Consider the following 21,030-nt stretch of genomic DNA (forward strand, 5'->3'; position numbering starts at 1 on the left):
GAAGGACATACTTAAATCTTTTTCTTTAAGCACCACAAAAAGACCCAAAGGCTTTTAGCCTTGAACTTCATTAGAACATGAAGCAAAACAACCGTCTGAGAAAATGCAGAAGTTATTAAATAGTACAGGACTTGTTGCCAGGTCTGTTTTCAATCTCCTCAGTACTGCAGATGCCATGGCACAGGTCCCTCTGGCTCCTTACATGGCCAGAGGCGTAACTGTGTACTTCCTCCCTACTCATCCTCAGGGAACTTGAGTCTGTTTCTTGGTGTCTGAACAATTACATTCTCATTACCTTTTATTTTGCCTTCTTATCACTGAAGCCTGAAACTTTCCCCAAATAGTTACTATTCACTCCTTTTTCTCCAGGAGGCTATGTCTCCCCAAACCATTCACTCTTTCTACATGAAAAGTATTTCTTTCTACATGAACACATTAATATAAAAACTAGCACAAGACATACTGTTGCAGAGACTTTTCAAGCCTGCAACAAAAACAATACATAATGGCTGAGTGTTAAACTAACAGCAAGCTGACAAACTGACACCAGAAAGGGGAACACCAAGAACCTTCAAAACCAGCATCAGCACACTGTGCCTTCTCCAGTGTGTTAGTTTTATTCTCCTGTTCCTTCAACCTATCTAAGGGAAACTTCCACATCAGACATACTTTGCATAGTAGGCCTGTATGCAAGCTGTAGAAAACAAAACAAATCACACTCAGATGCTGCCTACTTGGACTGTTCTGCTTAAAATAGGAAGAAAAAAAAATAAACAACTCAAGTATCCTTCTCTAAAAAAAGCATCCTTCAAAAACTGGACTCTGTCAGAAGAATGGGCATAGCATCTGCAAAAAACAAAATTACAACCTGGAAAAAAAACCCTATTTTAAAATTCTGTCTGCTAATTAAGAGAAGAACAAAGTGAGATTGTGAGTCAGCCTTCAAAGAACCATCATAGTACTCACTCTTACTATCAAAAAAACAACCAAAACCCAGTACTATCAACACACAAGTACTAAAGAGAAGCACACGTTCCCTGTAAGACTCAAGTTTGCACCATTTCAAGAAATCCGCTTTATATGCATTAAGAAACAAAACACTGTCACAATAAAAAGGTATTACTGAAATGACAAATTCTCATTTTATGTGGAAAGCAGAAAGCCCTGGTTTTGTTACTGAACACCTTTGTGGTTACTATCTTCTCTTGACTATGCATTCAGAAATCTCCAAAAACTCTTACCTTTTAGCACCCAATCACAGGAAATTTCAGTATCATCTGACATTCCAGATTCCTGTATGGTAATGTGTCTGTTTTGGAAAAAAAGGGTACTTGAGATTTCTATCTTGCACAAAGGCAATATTAATCTAACAAGTTACGTAAAATTAAAGTAGTCAGTAATACTTTTAGCTATGGACAGAATCCTTACATTCAGCACACTGTCATAAGACAGTTCTTCACACTCTCTTTCGGCTTTCTTACAGCCATCCCTACAAATACACACCTAAACGAGTTAACTAACACCAAGACATTTCAAATCTCAAAAACTGTCAGTAAAAGCTCATTACTGCATTTCGCCTTTGTCTAAAATACCAAGAAGGGAAATCTCTGTAGAGCAAATTACAGAAATACTGTGCTAATGAGCCAATTCATCATTTCTACAAAATGTGATTTATGTTAATATTATATTCAAGACAGTTTGCATAACAATGAACCTCAAATAGAATAACAAACACATTTGTTCATAGAAATAGACTTCACCTATTTTAAAGATAAGTTGGAAAAAAGGTAAGTTATTTCTCCTCAGAAAAGCTCTAGAGATAAAAATACATAGAAAAATATTACATGTAGAATATATAAAACATCATCATCACTACAGATCTTGGAAGCTTACCCCTGCTAAATGACAACAAGTGTAATGACAGCAAGCTGCCTGGTAAAATGGAACAATGAAAATTTGCAACAACCTAGTGGAAATGAAGAAGTTCCCCAGTATGTGTAACTTGGAACTATGCAAACATTCAGGCACAAATATTATGAGATACATTATGAAGCAAAGTTGAGTAAGTTGCAGCAAGTTTGCAGAGACAAGAAGGTTATTTATTACAGGCAAGGCTCTCTGTAGGCTTACTTCCCCTCTCCCCCACACTGTATGTGAAATGCAAAGTTTGAGTGATTTTGCCTGTAATGTTACTTTCTTTTTGTAAAGCTGCAGTGCAGACAGTTCCAGAAAGCTGTCATCTTCATAAACACTGCTTAAAACTGAAAATATTAAACAGCATCAAGAAACTGAAATCTTCATACTCAGGTCAAAAGCTACTTCCAAATCTTTACCAGATTCTCCTAATTGTGTAGTGTGAAACAGAAGTTATTTAAATTTTGGAGCTCAATCACTGTTGTGACCAGTATGTTCTCCTTTTGATGGACACATGCTCTCATCTGAAATTTGGAAGCCAAAAATTATTATCCTTAAATTTTTGTAACTAAAAATACTCCTCTATCTTTTAAGGTCACAGTCAAAGCTAAACATGTCTTGGTGTTTAAATTCAAAACTCAAACAAAGTGGATCCACACTAATAGTTATGCATCTCCAGTGGCTAGTAATTGCCACCAAACACTTGTCAGTGGCTGAATCAAGCAGGTACAACCTTCACACAGTTTCAGTGCTTTGGTTTCTCAATGCAACTTGAACAAAAAATATTACTTCATTATAGGAACTGTCATTTTGGCAAGCTGCTAGATCTCAGATTTTTGTAGTGGGAAGAACACTACAAATTAAGGCACCAGCCATTTCCCTTGCAGTTACAACTTAAATGCTATTAAACTCATCATTAACACTTGACACATCCTAAAAACCTTTTTAGAACCCAGCTATACTGTCAGAATAACTTGCAAGCAGAACTACAGTTCCTACTGCTCTGTACCAATGCCAGATCAAAGTATTAGTATAGAAGATGTACTGAAATCCATCCTCATGCATTTATGCACTAAAACAGTTTTAACAAAGATCCAGGTTCTTTCTATCACCATCTGCCTGTTCTCATTAATCTGAAGGGAAACCATAACAAAAGCTATGCATTGATAGAGCTAAAGAAAACATTCAGCAACAGCCACCATGTGCAACCAGTAAGTGTTTGTATTGCTCTTCTACCTAAGATCACCAAATTACATTCATCTAGAGTGTAATGGCTAACATTAACCAAATGTTAAACAAAACATGAATATAAACTAATATTTATACAAGTTAGACATGGTTTATGATAGTGCAGTTCTGACTCACTGTTCTACATGGGCAGGTTGAAGTATCGTTACAACCTATTATTAAGCTAATGTTGTAACAAAGTGTTTTGCATACAATAAGAAGCCAAACAAGAAAACACACACAATAGCCTAGAATAACTCTAAAGAAAAAAAAAATAATTAGAAAGGATATTAACAGAAAGAGTATTTTATTTTAAAACATGTAGTATGATGTCAGTGTGACTCTGCCAGCATAATCACTTTGGCAAAAACTGCTGAAGTCCCAGTTGTGTCTGGCGAACACTAACAAAAAAAACATAGCAGTATGAACTGGTCATTATCTGTTATTATTAAGGCATATAAGCTACCTGATAAAACAGTAGTAAGGTTTATTGTCTTATTTTAATATTGTCATAATCAGTTCATTAGTATGTTCCTGACTGTTAACAACTTTGATCAGTCACTATCTAACGTTCTTTGCATTAAATTATGGAATTTGAAAAAAACAGACAATTTTGCCTACTTCTTTAGCAAATTAAGGGGAAATTCTAAGAAATAAGAGGTCTGCATTTTTACTTTCCTTGGCTGGTGGCAAGCAAATTCAGCAGATCCAGGAAGAAAGCTGAAATTTGACTTCAAACAAGTTCAGTTTTCATCTCTCTAAAGGTTGTGATAATGTTACTCGCAGTGTCATTACTACTTGAAGGAAATATTTATCCTCCCTACAAAGTACTTACAAGATCCAATAAAATTTTCAGTTAGCATCTATACAAATATCAAACTTTACTACCATAACCAAGATAAGAGTGGAAAGGGCTTGAAAGTTCTGATCTTCCATTCTGTGCAATGTCTAGACAGCCAGTTGGAAGCCATCCCAGAACAGCCGTTATTACCCTGGGGTAATATACAGCAAACACTCATTCTGTTACGTAGTGTATATAGGACACAATATATACACTGTACACAAAATTAATAGTAATCCTAGTAAATTTATTATGCTAGAGCCTAGCTGCTTCTTGAGAAGTTTAATGCTCCTACTGAAGATTTGCCGTTCTTCAGAGGCTTGTTTTTGCATAAGCTTGATTCTGCAAAAATATTTTATTAACAACTGAAAGTTTTATATTCTCATGTTTAAAAAACTGTCCAGTACCTCAGAGAAGATTTTCTTCTTTTTCTTCTTTTTGCACATGGGTTTAATGGAGGGGAAAGGATAAGGAGAGCAAAGAGGAAAATAAATTAATGCAGTGGCATAATGTTGAAAATTATTAAAACATCATTTAAAATAAGGATAAAGCCAACCAGAAAGTGCACAGGAAGAAAATTAGAACATCCCTCCCAATTAAAAAAAAAAAAAATCTTCAGAGGAAAATCTTGCATTATTTGTATCTAAGCTCTGTTTTCCTTTGTATGATGAAAAATGTGATCTTAAAACTCATTTATCAAACACAAGCATCACAGTTTAGAGTACTAGTATAGACAGTTGATGAGTTCTTCTGTCCCATGAACGACTACTATCTCTTCTACGAAAGTTTTTCTACTTTAAACTTCTCTTCCCCCTTCAGTGACTTTTATTATCATCTCAACCCTCCAAAAACCTTATTACCTAGTCATTAATGTCAGGATCATAAACATCTATAACATGTAAGCTACATTACAGATTTGAAAAATACTCACATATCTGGGGGTAGAAGAAACGCAGAGGAGAATGGCAGAATGGAATACTACTGTAGAGACAACCATTTACTTGTACAGATCCAGCAAAAGAATAAGGGACACCTAGAAAGCATGCTAATAATTCTACCACCTTACAACTAAAAAAATTCTCTCAAAGAGATATCTGCTATCTCAAATCAAGTCAGATATTTAAAAACATTATTAGTCAAGAATATTACTCTTCCTAAGTTTTGTTTATACTTCCATGTTTCACTTCACTTGGTCTAAACCAGTTCTTTAGGACTGTATTTTCCTTCAATGCAGATATAATCCTAGTTCTTATGAAAAACAAATTATTTGCATTCAGAATACTGTCATACCTCAATCAAATTTTGACATTTAAATTCAACTAACAAATTGAAAAAATTCTGTAAGGAAGCCTGACCACTACAACCAAAGTAGACTGATATGAGAACAAAGTATTTAGGATTATTGTAGTAAAGAAAAATGATATGCATACCTAAAATGATCATCTACTGAATCTTTCTTTTCTGAGGTAACAGGCCACTCAGGCTTAAGATCCTGCTTTTCATCCTTAATGGAGATGCTATCATAGGACTCCTTCACAGAACAATTTTTACAGTCTGCAAGTTCAAGCTTCTCTGCATTATTGTATCCAAAAAGGTCAGGGTCATCCTGAATCACATCAATGACAAGAATATCTTCCTTGTAAGCATCAAGAATATCTGGAATATTTTGACTTTGGTGTTCTGAAAGACTTCTACTTGATTTGCTACCACCATTTATTTCTAATGCAACAGGGTGGTCAACTGCATTCCACGAATGATCAGGAAAACTGGATTTTAGTACACATTCAGTACCATGGAAATCAGGCACAGGTGACTCTGGCTGTCCATCAGGAAAAGGATGTGGATATAAAGAAGAATGTTCAGAGAGAGTAGACAAGGTTGAAAGGTTTTTAGGGCCATCATGCTGGAAGCCCTTACTGCTGATCTCATCTGCTTTTTCTTTTGTCGAAGCTATAGATGTAGCATCACTTGCAATAGCAAGAGGCTGCTGCTCAGAATCTACCAAGAAAGTCTCTTCACCCATCTTCTGCCTTCTTGAAACGCTAATGTCAAAAAGCTCTAGTGGACTAAAGGTTTTTCTTTCAAATGAACGGAGAGATTCCAATTTCCTGGATTCAGGTTTGTTTCTGCATAAAGGAATTTTGAATTTTGTCAGGTTTTCTGTGTTTAATACCTTCATTAGCTTTAAATCAGAAAACGTCTCTTTCACTACTGATGTCTTATTGCTCAAGTTCTTTCTGTGTGTGTCACGTGTAGATGTACCTTTCCGGACTGTCACAGGCAGGTTTCTTTTTGTTACAGTTCCTTTTTTTTTATTTGTTTGCTTTGTTGTAAAATTCAAGGTTGCTTTAAATTCTTGCACATCTTCATGGCTGAAAGTCACAGCACTTCTATGTGTATGAACGGGGGATTCCACATTTTCACTGCTCATTCTCAAAGTCTCATCAATATTCATGGGAGACCATCCTGATGTTTCAAGTGAAGTCAGACATTCAGTATTTGCATCTATTATTTTGCATGTAGATTCTTCGTTATTTTTTTCCAATGACTTAGGTAAATCCAACTGTCTCAAATTCCTAGTCACAGCATTGCTTCCTACAGTTTCAACACTGCTTTGATCAGAGGATTCCTTGAAGGCAGCCCTTACAAGTCTTTTTCCTTCTGAGCTAGACCCAGGATTTTTATGAACCCATTCAGAAGTCCTGGCACAAGATTCAAAAGGCCAAACATTTTTACCAGTCATAGGTACTGTTCTTTGACAGGTAATCTGATGCAGTTTCTTAACTTTGTTCAATTTTTTAACTGTCTTGCTTTTGTGACTGTTAGAAACACCACGGACCTCATCAGCTAGCACTTTCAGGCTACGTGAGGCAGCAGAATGATGTGCCACACTGTTTGAATTTTCTTCTTTTGCTGTTACTGAGAACTCAGATCTCTTCTTAAAGCCATCTTCAAACGCAAGTGATTTGGTACTGTTCTTTCTCCAGACTGATGTATTTTTTGCTTCATGAGTATTTCTTCCTACATGAAGATTTGATGTATGATCACATGAAGGTGACAGAGTAATTTCTTCATGATTTAGTCCCAAGACTTCAAAGGAACCTGACCTGACAAGTGCTGCTTCTGCTTGTAACTCATACTCACTGCCATTAGCCGTGTCTCTGAATATATTCTGCATTGCTGATTTCTCAGCAATTTTCTTCTTTTTCCTAGGCTTTCTACCAGTATTCAACTTTTTTCCCCTTAAAGACTTACTGGTTTTGCTCTGACAGCATGAAAAACACTCTTCTCTGTTTTGAGATTTTTCTTTATTCAACAATAAACCACCTTTTATGGGTGATCCTTTGTTTTGCATTCTACTAGTGCTCTGTTCTACAGTACCATCAGGAAAAACACGCTTTCCTTTATCCTGGGCTATATGGATGAATCCATTCAATTTGTAACTGCTGGTAGTTCCACTAGCTGAAGACTTCACAAATGTATTGATGTAACTACAGTCCTCTAATCTCACAAATGGATTCTTTTCTGTTGCACAGAACAAGCCATTGCAATGGTTTAGGGCTTTTCTGCAATGTTCAGCATCACATTTTGCAGATATGCTTCTCACTTCTTCACCTGCAGTCACGCTAGAACTTTGCAAGCATTTGACTTGATCAGTTCTGGGTTTCCTTTTTTTATACTGCACACCAGACTGTTTTGTTACAGAATGGCATAGAAAGTTCTTGCTTTGGATCCCACCTAAAGCAGCAACTGCAGAAGATTCACAGCAGTGAGGTTCCTTTTCCTTAGAATCTTCTGATGGGTTTTGATTTGTCTTAAGCTTCTTCACAGCCTGTGTACCAGAATCTTGCTCAGGTGCTTTCCATTCTTCCTTCACTGATTAAAAAACAAAGAAATGCCATTAAAGAGTATGCTAAGGGAAAAAAATACCCTATTGCAATACCTTTTTTATACAGAACAGAACAAGGCTGCTAATGAACATGCCATATAAAGCTAAAACACTTCTGTAAAGTTTTACTAATTTACTTTAAATTAGCACTAATAGCAGACTTACAGTAACAAATTATATTTTGTCTTCAGATACAAATGTAAGAAGGACCTTAAGGTGTCATAAAAGACATTGGAAGTAGTATATTTAAGACATAGGTAGAAACCAAATTAGAGCAAGTCTGGCAAGAAAATGCAGATTCTGTTGGCACACTTGGCTGTACAATCTTTTGTTTACACAGTAGATTCTCTGTATTAGGAAAACTTGTTCCTAAGAATATAGTAATTTATTTTAGATATATAGTCCAACCAAATGCATCAGTCTGTTCAAGAAGATTCAGGAAAACTGTGGGACTTGCATTTTTATGAAGTACTCCTTTTATTTAAAAATAAAGATGGTGTAAAAAACTGTACATCCAAAAGTTTCACCTGGAGAATGGACTCAAGAATGTACCAGTAGAATGTTGAGGGTTTTAGATCTTACTTTTCGAAGTAAGAAAGATACAGTTGTAATATGTCTCTCTCTTGGTTTTTTTTAGAATATGGTTTATAGATAAAATATTAATAATAATCTATAGCAAATACTTGTCTTTTGAATGCACCCGCTTTGAAAGTAAAAAGAATGTCTCTCAGACAACTATCCTGAAAAAAATGTGACTTTTAAAAATTCTTTAAAAATTGTTCCATATTGATACAACACTCTCTAACACCAAAACACAATCTTTTTTTTCTACATCTTTCAGGGTTTTGCAGAGAATAGCTACTAAAAACGAAGTTCTGAAAACAAAACCTATAAAGGCAAGCAGCAAAACAAGACAGCATGCTGCATATTCAAAACCAATCAGATAATACACAGATGAATGAAGAATTAACTATTTTCTTTTTAGGCTTTGCTGAAACTACTGGCTGCTTTCCTGCTTGTGCCTGACCTTCTATGTGTACATGAAGTGACCACTTCTGAGGGGAAAAAAGAATAAAAATTTCTTACTTGGGACTTGTCGGTGCCAATGCCACTTTCACCCCCTGCACCCAGAAAGAATACCTGGCCTCCTCTCCTTTGTGCTAAAGAACCACCTTTCTCCTTCAATAAAAATCTTTCCTCTTCCTAAAATTCTGTTTTCTCCTAAGACTGGTATTCACAGTACTGTAAAGCAGACACTAGCTCGTAAATCTGCATTCTTGTGCTAAGTTAGTAGCCATCCACTAAGAGTTGTTTTTAACTAAGAGTACAGGCCACTCTTTCTTGTGCTCATGTCTTTGTCCCACGCAGATACATCAGCAAAAGAAATATTATCTCCTGTTTTTTCACTTTTTTAATAGGGTCTTACTGCAGCTCCAGTCCCTTGTCCCAGGAACCCAAATTCTGCACCTGTACTTCTGCAACAGGGCAAAAGTGCTTATCACTTTCAACTAGACTGTCTGCTCCTTCCTGAGGGTTTGAGCTCTGCTGCTCTTCTTTCATGCAATGCTTGTGCATCTTTCCGCTGGTTATTAGTTGTTCTTGGCCACCTGAACCCTGTAGCCACTGTGACACCAATGCATTTCTGTCCATCTCCCCCAGATTCACTGTTCCTCTCTTGCACTCTGGACGCTGCATATGCAGTTCCAGCAAGGCACATCTACCCTTCTGGGCCCTTGTAGTTTTAGTTTCATTAAGGCCCTGCTTTTCTTGCTCAAGCATCTCTTTCCTTTCTCCTGCGCCCCTGACTTTCTTGATCCAATTAAAGAATTTGTGGCCTACAAGGATGCTGGGGAGGGACTCTTCATTAGGGACTCTAATGACAGGACAAGAGGTAATGTGTTCACACTTAAACAGGGGAAGTTTTGGTCAGATATAATGAGGAAGTTCTTTACTGTGAGGGTGGTGAGGTGCTGGTACAGGTTGCCCAAGGAAGTTGTGCATGCTCCATTCCTGGATGGCAGTGTTCAAGGCTAGGTTGGATGGAGTCTTGGGTAATATGGTTTAGTGTGAGGTGTCCCTGCCCATGGCAGAAGGGCTGGAAAATGATGATCTTAAGGTCCTTTCCAACCACAACTATTCTATGATTCTATTATACCCATCTTACTTTTTGGGCCTGCCTCTTCCTGAACTGCTGGTTCAGGCAAGGATTCCTGAGCCTTCTCAAGAGATGGGATTTGCATCTTCAGTATCATTACAGAGTTAGTGCTTTTCACTTCAGTACTGTATGTACTGTTTCTGGGTTTCAGCATCTCTGGTTCTGGCAAACAGGAAATTCCATGTCTCTCTATGCTCTTGATTTCCTCCTCTGAGGATGCGATTTGTAACTTTATTTCCATAAAAGAATACTTGCCTTCTTCTCCCAAAATCCTTGAACTCTCCTGGAATGCTGAGTGGTTTAGTTCTTCTGAGCTCTGTTCTTTCGTTTCAATCACTGCCAAGAATTTATTTTGCAAAGTAGTTTCTGAGAAAAATCGCTGCTGACCTTGTTCTGTCCTTCTCCTTTCAGTCTTTTCCCAGCATGTGACTGCAGCCACAGTTGCTGCCTGCCAATCTTCACATATAGCAGTGTCTGAAATTGGCAGCTCTAGACCCTTGCTGATTCTGGAAATCCTCCTGCATTGTATCTGCTTGTTTTTTTTACCTGGGAGTCTCTGGCTACTCTCACCTTGCTCCTGCATGGCTGCAGGAGGAGCAAACTGCTCGCACAGAATGCTGGAGAGCATGGCAGGTTGCAGACAACAAGGTAAGGGCTGCTCAGGTTTTCTCTCAGGTGCCAGGTGATGACTCTGCTTAACTGCCAACATGTTCCCTGCCTCACATTCTACCCCAGCACCCAGAGAGCTTGGGCTGGTGACCATCTCATCAGCCAACTTGACATCCCTACCAGTTACCACCTTCCCCGACCTTAACTGTGGCATCCTACGTGCCTAAAGTCAGTAACAAAATCCACTCACCAGTGCACCTTTACCAGCAGCACTCCAGCTACCCCAGCACCTAAGGCAGGCAGAGGCCCAACCATGAGAGTAGTACAACCTCGCTAAGGCTTCAGAGGTCACAGCCTGACAGCAAACAAGCTCAGGCCTCCTGACGAAAGCAAGCCCACTACCACCAACGACCGATCGCCCACTGCCCCCCCCCCCCAGCCCGGAGCAGCCCCTCACCGCGCAGAGGGAACTAGGAAGCAGCCCCACACCTTCCCTGCCCCAAGGGCCGCGCCGCGGCCACCCGTGCCATGCAGCCCGCCGCCTCCCGCCGCAGAAGCCGCCTGAATCACCCCCAAGCCACCCCGCCGCTCCCCTCGCCCCGGCCCTCGTTCACGGATCCGTCCCTCGACGCGTCGTCTCAGCGCCGGGCGCCTGCCCACACGCGCCACTCGAACGGAGAGGCGGGTGCCCGCTGCAGGGGCTAATGGCGGTGCAGCCGGAGGGGCGCGGAGCGAGAAGTGGGCGAGGACGTCGGCGTGAAGGAGGCCTCGAGAGGGAGGTGCCAAGGTGAGGAGGATGGCTGACCCGGCGGGTGGGGGGCGGGGAAGGAGAATTAGGCGCGGTCCAGTGTGCTAACACAGTCAGGAGGAGAGCAGAAGCTGTGGTCGCCTAGTTGTGCGGGTCTTCTGGCGGGGTCAAGGACGCCGCCTTTATGGGGAAACCTCCTCTCCAGAGTCGGCCGCGTATGGGGTTGGCAGACGCTGCTCCTCTGGGCCACAGAGCTAGGCTGGGTGGTGGTTTCCGACCTGCAGCTGGGAAGCCGTCATGCTGCTCCTTTGATGCCCGAAGCCCCGTGCTGCAGTGGCCGCAGGGCGAGAGGCTACCAGGCCTGGCCACAGCCCCGAGCCCAGGGGATGGTCTGAGGTGCCAGGGTCCCCCCCGGTGACTGCCTGGCTGTCCAGTTTCTTCACGTGTTTCATCCACCAGGTAAGCAGTATCACCTCGTTTGCCCTGAGCACTAAAGGGGCTCTCTGATATTGAGGAGTGATATACTTGTCTCCATAGCTGTGGCCTATGTAAACTTCGTATTTCAAATAAGGCAGTTTCTGAGGACTGCAGTTAGGAAAAAGGTAGCTCAACTAATTAGACTGTATAGTCAGAAAACAACCAGAGTTGGTGTTTGGGCTTCAAATGTGGTGATAGTTTCAACACAAAGGTAGGGCACCAAAGTTTCAGGACCATCCCCTGAGTGATAATGTGAACACATAAAAGTAAGCTTACAAAACCAGTGTTGTACAAAGATTGAATCTAAATGGTGAGTGCTATGAAAATCACAGATAATTAAACTTAATAAAGTGATACTTTAATGCCAGCAATGCAGTCAGCAGAATTGCAGGTGATTGGCAAATGACTGTGTCCCTTTCTGTTCACAGGTGGTCCTTAAGGGAATGAAGTACCTTACTCAGATTCATGGCACCCTGACTTACTGCTTGGAGGTGTTAACATTTCATGCACCCTAGTTTGAGACCCATGCACAGAAATAAAGCTTTTTTGTCACTACTTTCTAGAAGTGCAGTATTGGTGATGTAAAAGAGTAGCTGAAGAGTAAAGGCATATTCTACCAAATGACATTGGCTTATTATGTGACTTCAGCTCATGTTACTCACTTCACCTCTATTTCTCCACCTATAGGTAGAGCTAATACATCGCTGTCCAAATAAACACAGAAAACAGTGGATTTTTGGCAAAAGCTGTCCATAGATGAGGAACAACAGGCAGGCTGGGAAGACAGTAACTTCCTTTTGCTTACCATCTTCTTAGGTTGAACATACATGCTTAAGTACAACAAAAAAGTCACCGAGTGGCTAACTAAACCTAAGCAAAGCAGAAAATACAGATTTCTTTGGTAGTTTCTACCCCAGCTCAGTAATGTGCTTTAGGTCCTTCAGACAGAAAGTGCCAAATAAAAGGGAGTTAACTGCACAGCATGTATCGTTGTCAGTGTTCTGCAAAGCTGTGTTTAACAGAAAACATTCAGCTCTGGCAAAATTTAACCACCTCCAGTTCAAATATAATGTTCTCCAGTGTGTAACATGGTCTTTTGTTACCAAGACAGGAAATGAATGCTAATTAAAGACATATAAAAGTGCTCAGAAAGGATATTTTGAAGCACCTGTGGATTATGTCAAAAACGTTGCAATACTGCTAAAAAGAGGTAGTATAAACATTGTCTTTTAAAGTGGATCAATTTAACCGTCTTTTAAAAATACTTGAAAGAAGAGACATTTTTAAAAGAAACTCTGTGTCAAGTGTTTATTAGAACTGTAGGCTATTAAGGTGGAAAGAACTTTAAAAAATCATATAAACAGCTTAAGGGAGAAAAAGTTATTTTCACATTCCAACATTTCAATTAGTAATACAACATGGAAATTTTTAAATTTTATTTTGAAATTGTTTGGAAATACAGATAAATGCTTGTTTCTCTTGAGTTTTGTAAGCCCTGTATTTCAATGCCATATCTAAACTTTATATTGCTGATCTGTTGCTTTGTTTCACTGGTTTCTTGTTCATCCTAGACATGTAACACAGTAATAGAAAGATGAGATATGAAGTATTTGAAATTAAAAAGGGATCCTGGTGCCTAAACCCTTTTTTTTTTTCCCCCAAATAACCAGTACACTCAGAGATGGCTGGCATTTTCCAAGAGGGTAAAAGAAACTCATAGGAATACATTTATGTAAAGTCCATGAGTTTATTTCTTTCTTCTCTCAAAGGAGTATGTACAGTTAGTCCCCAACTAATGTAGTTTACGATACTAGTGTTGAGAAGTTGTGGCTGCAGATCTAACAACGATACATTTGGGTAACCTTCCAAAAGTTTTTGAAGGATTGAAATTCAGAAACATATAAACCAGCTACATAGGTGAGCAAAGCGTACAAATTTTTTTCGGGGGTGTATTTTAGATTTTGCTAGTACACTCACATAGGAATTAAGTGTTCTTTTTTTAGCTAGGAAACTGACAAGAATTAACTTGCATTGGGTTTTTTTTTGTGAGGCAATGTGAAAAATGTCCCCCTACACCACTTGTTTTGCTCTGCTTACATCTTCATGCTTGGCTGAGGGATAGATCTGTTATCTAACAAATCTTAGTGGAAAGAGTTTGGCTGTGCTGTAATAACTGAGACTGAGCTCTGAAGAATACACATAGTCTGTTATATTCTTAAAGTACATCAAATGAATCCCTTTAATAAAAATGAAATAAAACGGGGAGAGTTTTAGTCCAGTATGTCTAAGAAATTATCTTTTTATAAACCCAAGGGTTTATTTATTAACTGTTGTGAACTCTTGGTTTTGCAAAGGTAGCACCTAAAGATAGTACACATAATGGATTTTGAGTAATTTCTTTACCCCCTGCTTTCCATTCAAATATACAGGTGTTTTGGAAATAGGTGTATTGCTAATCTGTTGAACTAAGGAGTTTTGTCTCAAGCCATTCGTATATATCTCTCTAAAACTTCTTTTGCTTTCCATTCCCAGGCACTTAATGAGGGAGCCACCTTTGAAATGGCATCTGATGGGAATCACGCTGTCTGCCCTTGTTAGGATTGATGTACAATGTATACATGCAACTCATGCCCTTGGTAGCTGAACTGTATGGGTGTTGATCCAGTTTATGTGAACCGGCTATTTTATCTGCTTGTCTACCTTGACACGATGAACTCTGTTAGCAAGAGCCAATATGGTGTTGAGAGCAGAGGTACCTGAGTCGAAATGTGTGATCTGTTTTGTGAAATAGCTGAGTGATTAGATGACTTTCATCAGGATGGTAGAGTAGCTGAATCCATTGAGTAGCTCGATATTTCAGTCTTTATTTTGGTGTCTGTTTTTATTATAGAGCTGTACAGGGTATATTAAAGTAACTTCATTTTTCACCAGTTTAAAATGAGGTGTTTGAGGAAAAAGGACAGCTGGTGTATTTCATAATGAACCATCTGGCATTTCTTGGTAGATCCTCTGATTCCTAATTTACTGCTGAATTGTGACATCATAAAAATCAAAATTATTGATTGCATGGAATCAGTGTCTCCCTCTGGCACATTTTGTGTTCCCCTTTTTTTTTGATTTTCTGTCAAAGAATAGGAGGGGTAAGGACATCTCACATTGATCTTGAAAGCTTGAAATTCATCTATACCATTTGCCTGTTTTTTGGTAATCAGTCTGCTTGACAGTTATCCTGGAAGACTGGCTTGCCAGAAGATCATGTCTGGTCTGAACATTACAGAAAGTGGCACTAATCATTTTTAAGGTTCCACAAGGGAAATATTGTGTTCAGTTCTTTTTCTGTTTTAATTCCTTTCATTTATGGCTCTTTTTTAAGCTTCCACTGCTAGGAGTTTAAGAAATTAACTAGCTGGAACGTGAAATTCAAAAAAATACAGATGCAGTAGAGGATTAACAAATCAATTTGGAGACTACACATTCAGTCTCAATTTGTTTTAAAATTCTCTAAATAAAGCATATCATAGCTTTAACTAGATAGTACTTAACCATGTATCTACCACTAAATCTGTCTTTAGAATCAACTTCTTTTAGTGGCTGGATGAAAAGGATGTTGGACTTGGGAGGAAAGCATCTGCACACCAGCAAGTACATGACACTTCCATCTTGCTGCCAAAAAGGATTATGAAATGTGATTTCTAAATGAGAAACTTAGAAAAGAAAGGGAAAGAGGAAATGGAGGTTGAGTAAGTCAGAGCTAGAAAAGGCATAGGTTTAGAAACAGTTGTGGTGGGTTAAGGTACAGACAGAATGCAATAAAACAGGGAAAACAGTGCTAGAGAAAAATTTGAAAGAAAAAAAAAAAGTCAGATTGTTTCATAAAATTGCCCTTAAGGGAAGGAGAAGTGAAGACAAAATGCAGTAATGGGAAACTTCTCTGTGGTTCAGACTGACTGAGGAAAACAGTGGAAGATTGTCTTCAGCAGTGCTCGTAGGAAAAGAGACCCTAAGACTTTGAATGGTGGCAGTGATCAGTCACAAACTGGCGTCCCAGTCTGAATCCTTATGAATTGGTCATTGAACAGTGACTGCTCCTAGGTTTGGTTTCTTGAGCTATGGTCATCAATTAAGGCATTACATTTCTGTCTGCTTAGTAGTGTCAAGGTGGCTGACATACGAAGTGTGGAGCCTCAGAATAACTTGTGGCTCTTCTTTTGGGTGATTCACCCTTAAGCATCAGATCACTCCACATCCCCCAATATATTGTATAGTTTACACATATAGTTTTAAACGTAAGGAGTGTATTTGCAGTTACTTTGCTTCATATCTGGGAAATGGCTGCTGCTTACAGAGTTGCATCCAGGATAAATGCTTCAGTTAATATAAACTTCACTTGCGTATCTTCATACTTTGATTGGCTGAGTGGCTGGGTCATAACCTCAGTGTTGTCTCAGCTATTTGTATTCTGTGCATGAGAAAATAGGTTCATTTAAAATCTACATACCCCCTGCCTGTACGCTCTGCTTCTTAACCAGCATTTGAGGATGGATAATGTCTCTTTTTGTTTCTTCACCTAGATAAATATTTATCTAACCAGCAAGAGGGTTGTTGATATATTTGTAATGGCCCAGGTTCCATGCTGTTTTAACTGCAAGTGTCCACTATTCTGCTTGGCTGTCATCCAGTGGGTCAGACTGAGCACCTAAGTAATTATGGAAAGTGTTATTTCTGGAGTCATTGTCCCACAAATAGCAACTTTGTGACTGCAGAAAGCTGATCAGAATGTCCTGTACCTGTCAGGTGTAGGCAAATATGTAATTACTGAAGAAACTGGATGTTTCACTGTTAAAGGAATTATTTGCTGGACTGCCCTTCAGCCTTGCTGCTTTCTAGAGCAATTCCTTTGAGTAAATAAATTCCTTTAATAATGTAATAGTTACAACAGCTCTGAACCCCTATTATGAGTCATAATTGCAGTGTAGGTTTTCTGCATAATATTACTATTACTGCTACTATTACTATTACTTCTATATTGGTAGAATCCTAAAGTGAGTAATCGTACTCCTGGGGCCCAGGCCATTCAACTGAGGGCAGTTGAATGAGTCGTATCAAGTGCTAGTTTCATGAAGGTTTTCTGAGCAGAGACTGTACATGGATGGTTTAAAGACTTTTATTACTTATGATAATTAAAACAGTAGTTTCACTGCGTATTTGGCATGTTGCTCTACATGCAAATTGGAGTGCTTTGCATTAGTCACATTGTGATCAAATGAGAAGAGAGGTTAGACATTTGCACAGCGTGGGGTGCAGAAATCAGAAAGTGTAGGTCTTCTCTGATGTTATTGTATCTATGCAGAAGTACCTTCCTTGCCTCTCTTTCACAGGTTTACTCACCTGTAATAAGGCTGGCAGTAAGTAATACTTGTCAATTAACAGCACTGTTGTTGTCACTGTTCAACAGACAAGTCAGCACAGCAAGGCAGTCTATTTCCTTCTTGGCTACAGTGATGGTGTTGCACTCACAGTGTGCCTGCTTATGTCAGTCATTCCTTCCTGGCCTCTGAGTTAAGTATCAAATATTGGGCTATTTTGTCTAAGTTTGACAGTGATGGGATAGCAGTCACAGAGCTGTTAAGTTCCTGCATTTTTCATGAAGATGAACATCCATGTAGATCAGAAGTCTTCCATGAAAAGAAAGGCTAACCCTTTATTAAACATCAGAGAAGCCACAGGAAAGGGAAATATCAGAGATGTCAGATACCAAGTCTTGTCCTACTGCTTACAGAGCTGCTAATTATAAGCTCTTCAACAGGGTTTCAGGCAGGACTTGATGTCAAGGGACATGTTGTTTCTGAGAAGACTTGTTGAAAGGGAGAGAGCTTCCATGGGAATTACATTTGCTGGCAGAGGTTCCTATTCTGTTTTGAACCTTGAGAAGAGTCAGGTAATAACTTGTATTCATTTTGCATGCTCAACAGTCTGAAAAGAGACAAGCGAAATCAGTCGGTTGCCTCGTGGGCTAAGAATGATGCCTTCAGTGATTCATGTGATCGGGGCTATGCAAATGCTGAACTGGAACCTCTACCTGTGGTGCAGGATACACTTGGTACCTTGTCTTTTCTCCACCATCCCATAACATTTACATTTCATTTTCAGGTAGTGGTTTGTCGCATAAGTCTACACTGTGGCCTTCCTGGGGGGTGTTATTTTGTTGTTCCTGGCCACTGAGGACATTAATAGATGTAACCAAAGACAAATAAGTATTTCTAATCAGGAATTGGCTTGGATGTTTTTAACTAACATCTTTCCTTTGATGTAGTTACAGACTTCTGTGATTACAGTATATTACCTTACTTTATAGGCTGCAGTTATTAAAGCAGAAAGATGAGTTAACAAATTGCTGCCTCATTAAAAAAGTCAGGCACTGCATACAGCATTTATTTTTGATGCTGCTTTTTCAGAGACCTGTTTTCTGGTGCCCTCATCCTCCTCTTCTCTTTGCCTAAGTGATTGTTTTCTGTGAAGTGAGATGGAAAGGAGGTTATTGTAAATAGTTCAGGGTCTCTGCCAAGTCCTTGTGTTCACTTTGGAATTTTTGGTGCAGCAGTATGTACCATACTGCTGAGAGGCTGCAAATGGGATGACGTAGAGCTCTGTGATGGGTTTTTAGGTATTGCTTCACTCCAGAGAAATGGCAATGAATAGCCTGATCTCTTAGTATAAAACCCATGCCCTTTTGCCCCCAGCAGTCCTGAGCAGTGGATGCTAAGCAGAGAGTGTAATTCCGCTTGGATTCAACTAGACATTATTAGGACAAAAGCCAACACAAGTGTAGCTAAAATGTAAAAATGAGGTAGGACCCTCCAGCACCAGCTTCTGGCAGCTTCTGGCTGCTAGCCTGGGGGCTCCTGTGGAATACTAGCCTGGGGCTTTGATGCCTTAGCTGATGGTTTAGCTGTCCCTTCATTTTGAATGATTACCTGTGTTCCTGACATTTGAGCACATTTTCTCTCAGTAGAGTGATGTAAGGATTTAAAGATGGCCTGAAAGCTGTTTGAAATCAATGGCTAGCCAACAGTTCCCTTGACACCTATGTCTTCCTCTTTTATGTGCAAGTAGATGCTAAGGTCATACCTCAGTGTGAATGAAAACTTGTATTCATACAACAAATCCTTCCATGTCAGAACTGTTACGTTTGAACCCCCACCTGGGTTTTGTGTCTGTTGATCTGAATTCGACCAGCACATTCTGTCCATATGAACTGGAGTTTGTGCTCTGCCAATATGGCCAGGCTTCATGAATGTAGAAACCTTTGTTTTTTTGGGAGAAGAAGTAGGAGAACCAGGAGACTTTGAAGAGAGAAATACTGGCATGCTCTGTGAAGAGACTGCCATTTCTTTTTCCTCCCCTGCTTGCTGCTCCACCAGGCATGAAGGCTTGAAGCTATATAATACAAATTAGTACATAGCCTATGTGAAATAAAAGCAAAGTAAAACAGCATGCCTCATTAGTCAGGTTGAGATTCAGAGATACTATACTGGAAAGGAATTACATGCACTGGAGTAGCATTCACTAGAGTGCACAATCTGTACATTTTTATTATCACCTCTCATACAACCCCTCATTGATGTCATGCTTTTGGGGAGACTTGGCATTTAAACTGCAGGCTTTTGGGTGAGGGGCAATTATTCTGGGTGTTTGCCTTGTAGAGTGAGGCACCAGCTTGTGGAGCATGCAAGTTGCTGCTGTGCCCTGTACATGTGAGATAACAGCAGTAACGTTTGCAGGGGCAGTTGAAGAAAGAATTTTATCATATATGGCCTTTAAATATTGACTAATTGATTTAGCACTTGAAAAATATTTGGGGCTTGTGCATTTATCTAGTAAAACTGCAAATAGCTACTGCTAGGAGTCTCCAGCTGGATTTGGAGAACACTGTTGGTTACAGTGACCTTCCCTCCTGTTCATTTTATGTTATTAAAAGTAGCTGGAAAAGAGAATTAATCAGGAATGTCACTCAGATTATTCAAACTATAGCAATCTTTATGTTAAAATGTACCTTCTGTGAAATGAAACCATTTTTATTAGGAGGAAACTAAACTGTGTTGAATTAAACTGCCAGAGGTTGTTACAGTGAGGTATTTATAGAGATTTATACACTCAGTTTTCCCTGTTTTTTATAAAATTTTCATGATAAAAATTGCTTTCCAGAATCATAAAATGCTTTAGGAGAAATATAAGTGGTAGTTTGGTTTGTTCAGGAATGAATGGCTGCTGTCCTTGCAAACATCATCATGGGGCAAATGACAGCGGTGCAGTGAATTTGCAAAGCTGTAGACAGATAGTGGTGAAAACCTAGTAATATTTTTATGCATTAATAACTGTAAACAGGAAGCATTTATTTGAGAGAAAAACATAATGGATGGCCCTTTCTTCATTGTAATTTATGATGCTATTCTCAGTGAATAAGGACTTAGTTCTTGCTGAAAGTCTGAACATGGAAGTGGATTTACCTGTGCTTGTCCACCAAGATTACCAAAAGGAGTTTCTTTAACAAACTAGAAGAATTTGCTCTCCTGAGTGCATCTGATCTCTAAATTTCTGATATATTTTTTCACAGTGAACTACTTTATGACACGCACAACTGGTTAACTGATACGAAATAGTGTGTAAAACTCTCTGAGGGGTTCCTAAGCGTCTTCTCCATATCTTTTACTCAATGTGAAGTTTATACCTTAGGATACTATCATTTAGTTCAACTCACTCTCACCTACATCTTAATATGGGATCTCTAGCTCTTGGAGGTTTTGTTTTGCTTTTAAAGGAGATACAAGGATTAAGGTTTTGCCAAAAAAGCACACCGCCAAACCTCCAGAATAGCACTGATTGATAGAGTAGTTCCTTCTGCAGGCAAAAAGTTTGGACATTTCTCAGAAATACCTCTGTGCCTGGCAAAATCTTGGAGCAGATTCTCCTGGAAGGCATGCTAAGGCACATGAAAAACAACAAGGTGCTTGGTGACAGCCAGCATGGCTTCACTAAGGGGAAATCTTGCCTGTCCAATTTGCTGGCCTTCTATGATGTGGCTATGGAACAGATGGACAGGGGTAGAGCATTTGATGTCATCTACCTGGACTTGTGCAAAGTATTCGACACTGTCTTGCATGACATCCTTT

The 21,030-nt window shown here is 39.3% G+C and overlaps 1 protein-coding gene across 1 annotated transcript in view; it reads right to left on the minus strand.

The window, feature by feature from the left end:
* TOPAZ1 (testis and ovary specific TOPAZ 1) overlaps nucleotides 1-10,849 on the minus strand; it is a 36,106-nt gene extending 25,257 nt beyond the window's left edge. Inside the window, exons 1-4 of the mRNA XM_061365304.1 lie at nucleotides 10,036-10,849; nucleotides 5,413-7,858; nucleotides 4,390-4,416; nucleotides 1,242-1,309 (exon numbers count right to left, since the gene is read on the minus strand). Of these exons, the coding sequence (XP_061221288.1) occupies nucleotides 1,242-1,309; nucleotides 4,390-4,416; nucleotides 5,413-7,858; nucleotides 10,036-10,849 (3,355 nt within the window). The remainder of the gene's footprint in view (nucleotides 1-1,241; nucleotides 1,310-4,389; nucleotides 4,417-5,412; nucleotides 7,859-10,035) is intronic.
* Between the last annotated feature and the right edge of the window lie 10,181 nt (nucleotides 10,850-21,030).

This window comes from Neopsephotus bourkii, unplaced genomic scaffold (assembly GCF_033783945.1).
Source record: "Neopsephotus bourkii isolate Nb327-2 ecotype Australia unplaced genomic scaffold, CSIRO-AGI_Nbou_v1 NB_1280, whole genome shotgun sequence".
In the NCBI taxonomy this organism is placed as follows: Eukaryota; Metazoa; Chordata; class Aves; order Psittaciformes; family Psittacidae; genus Neopsephotus; species Neopsephotus bourkii.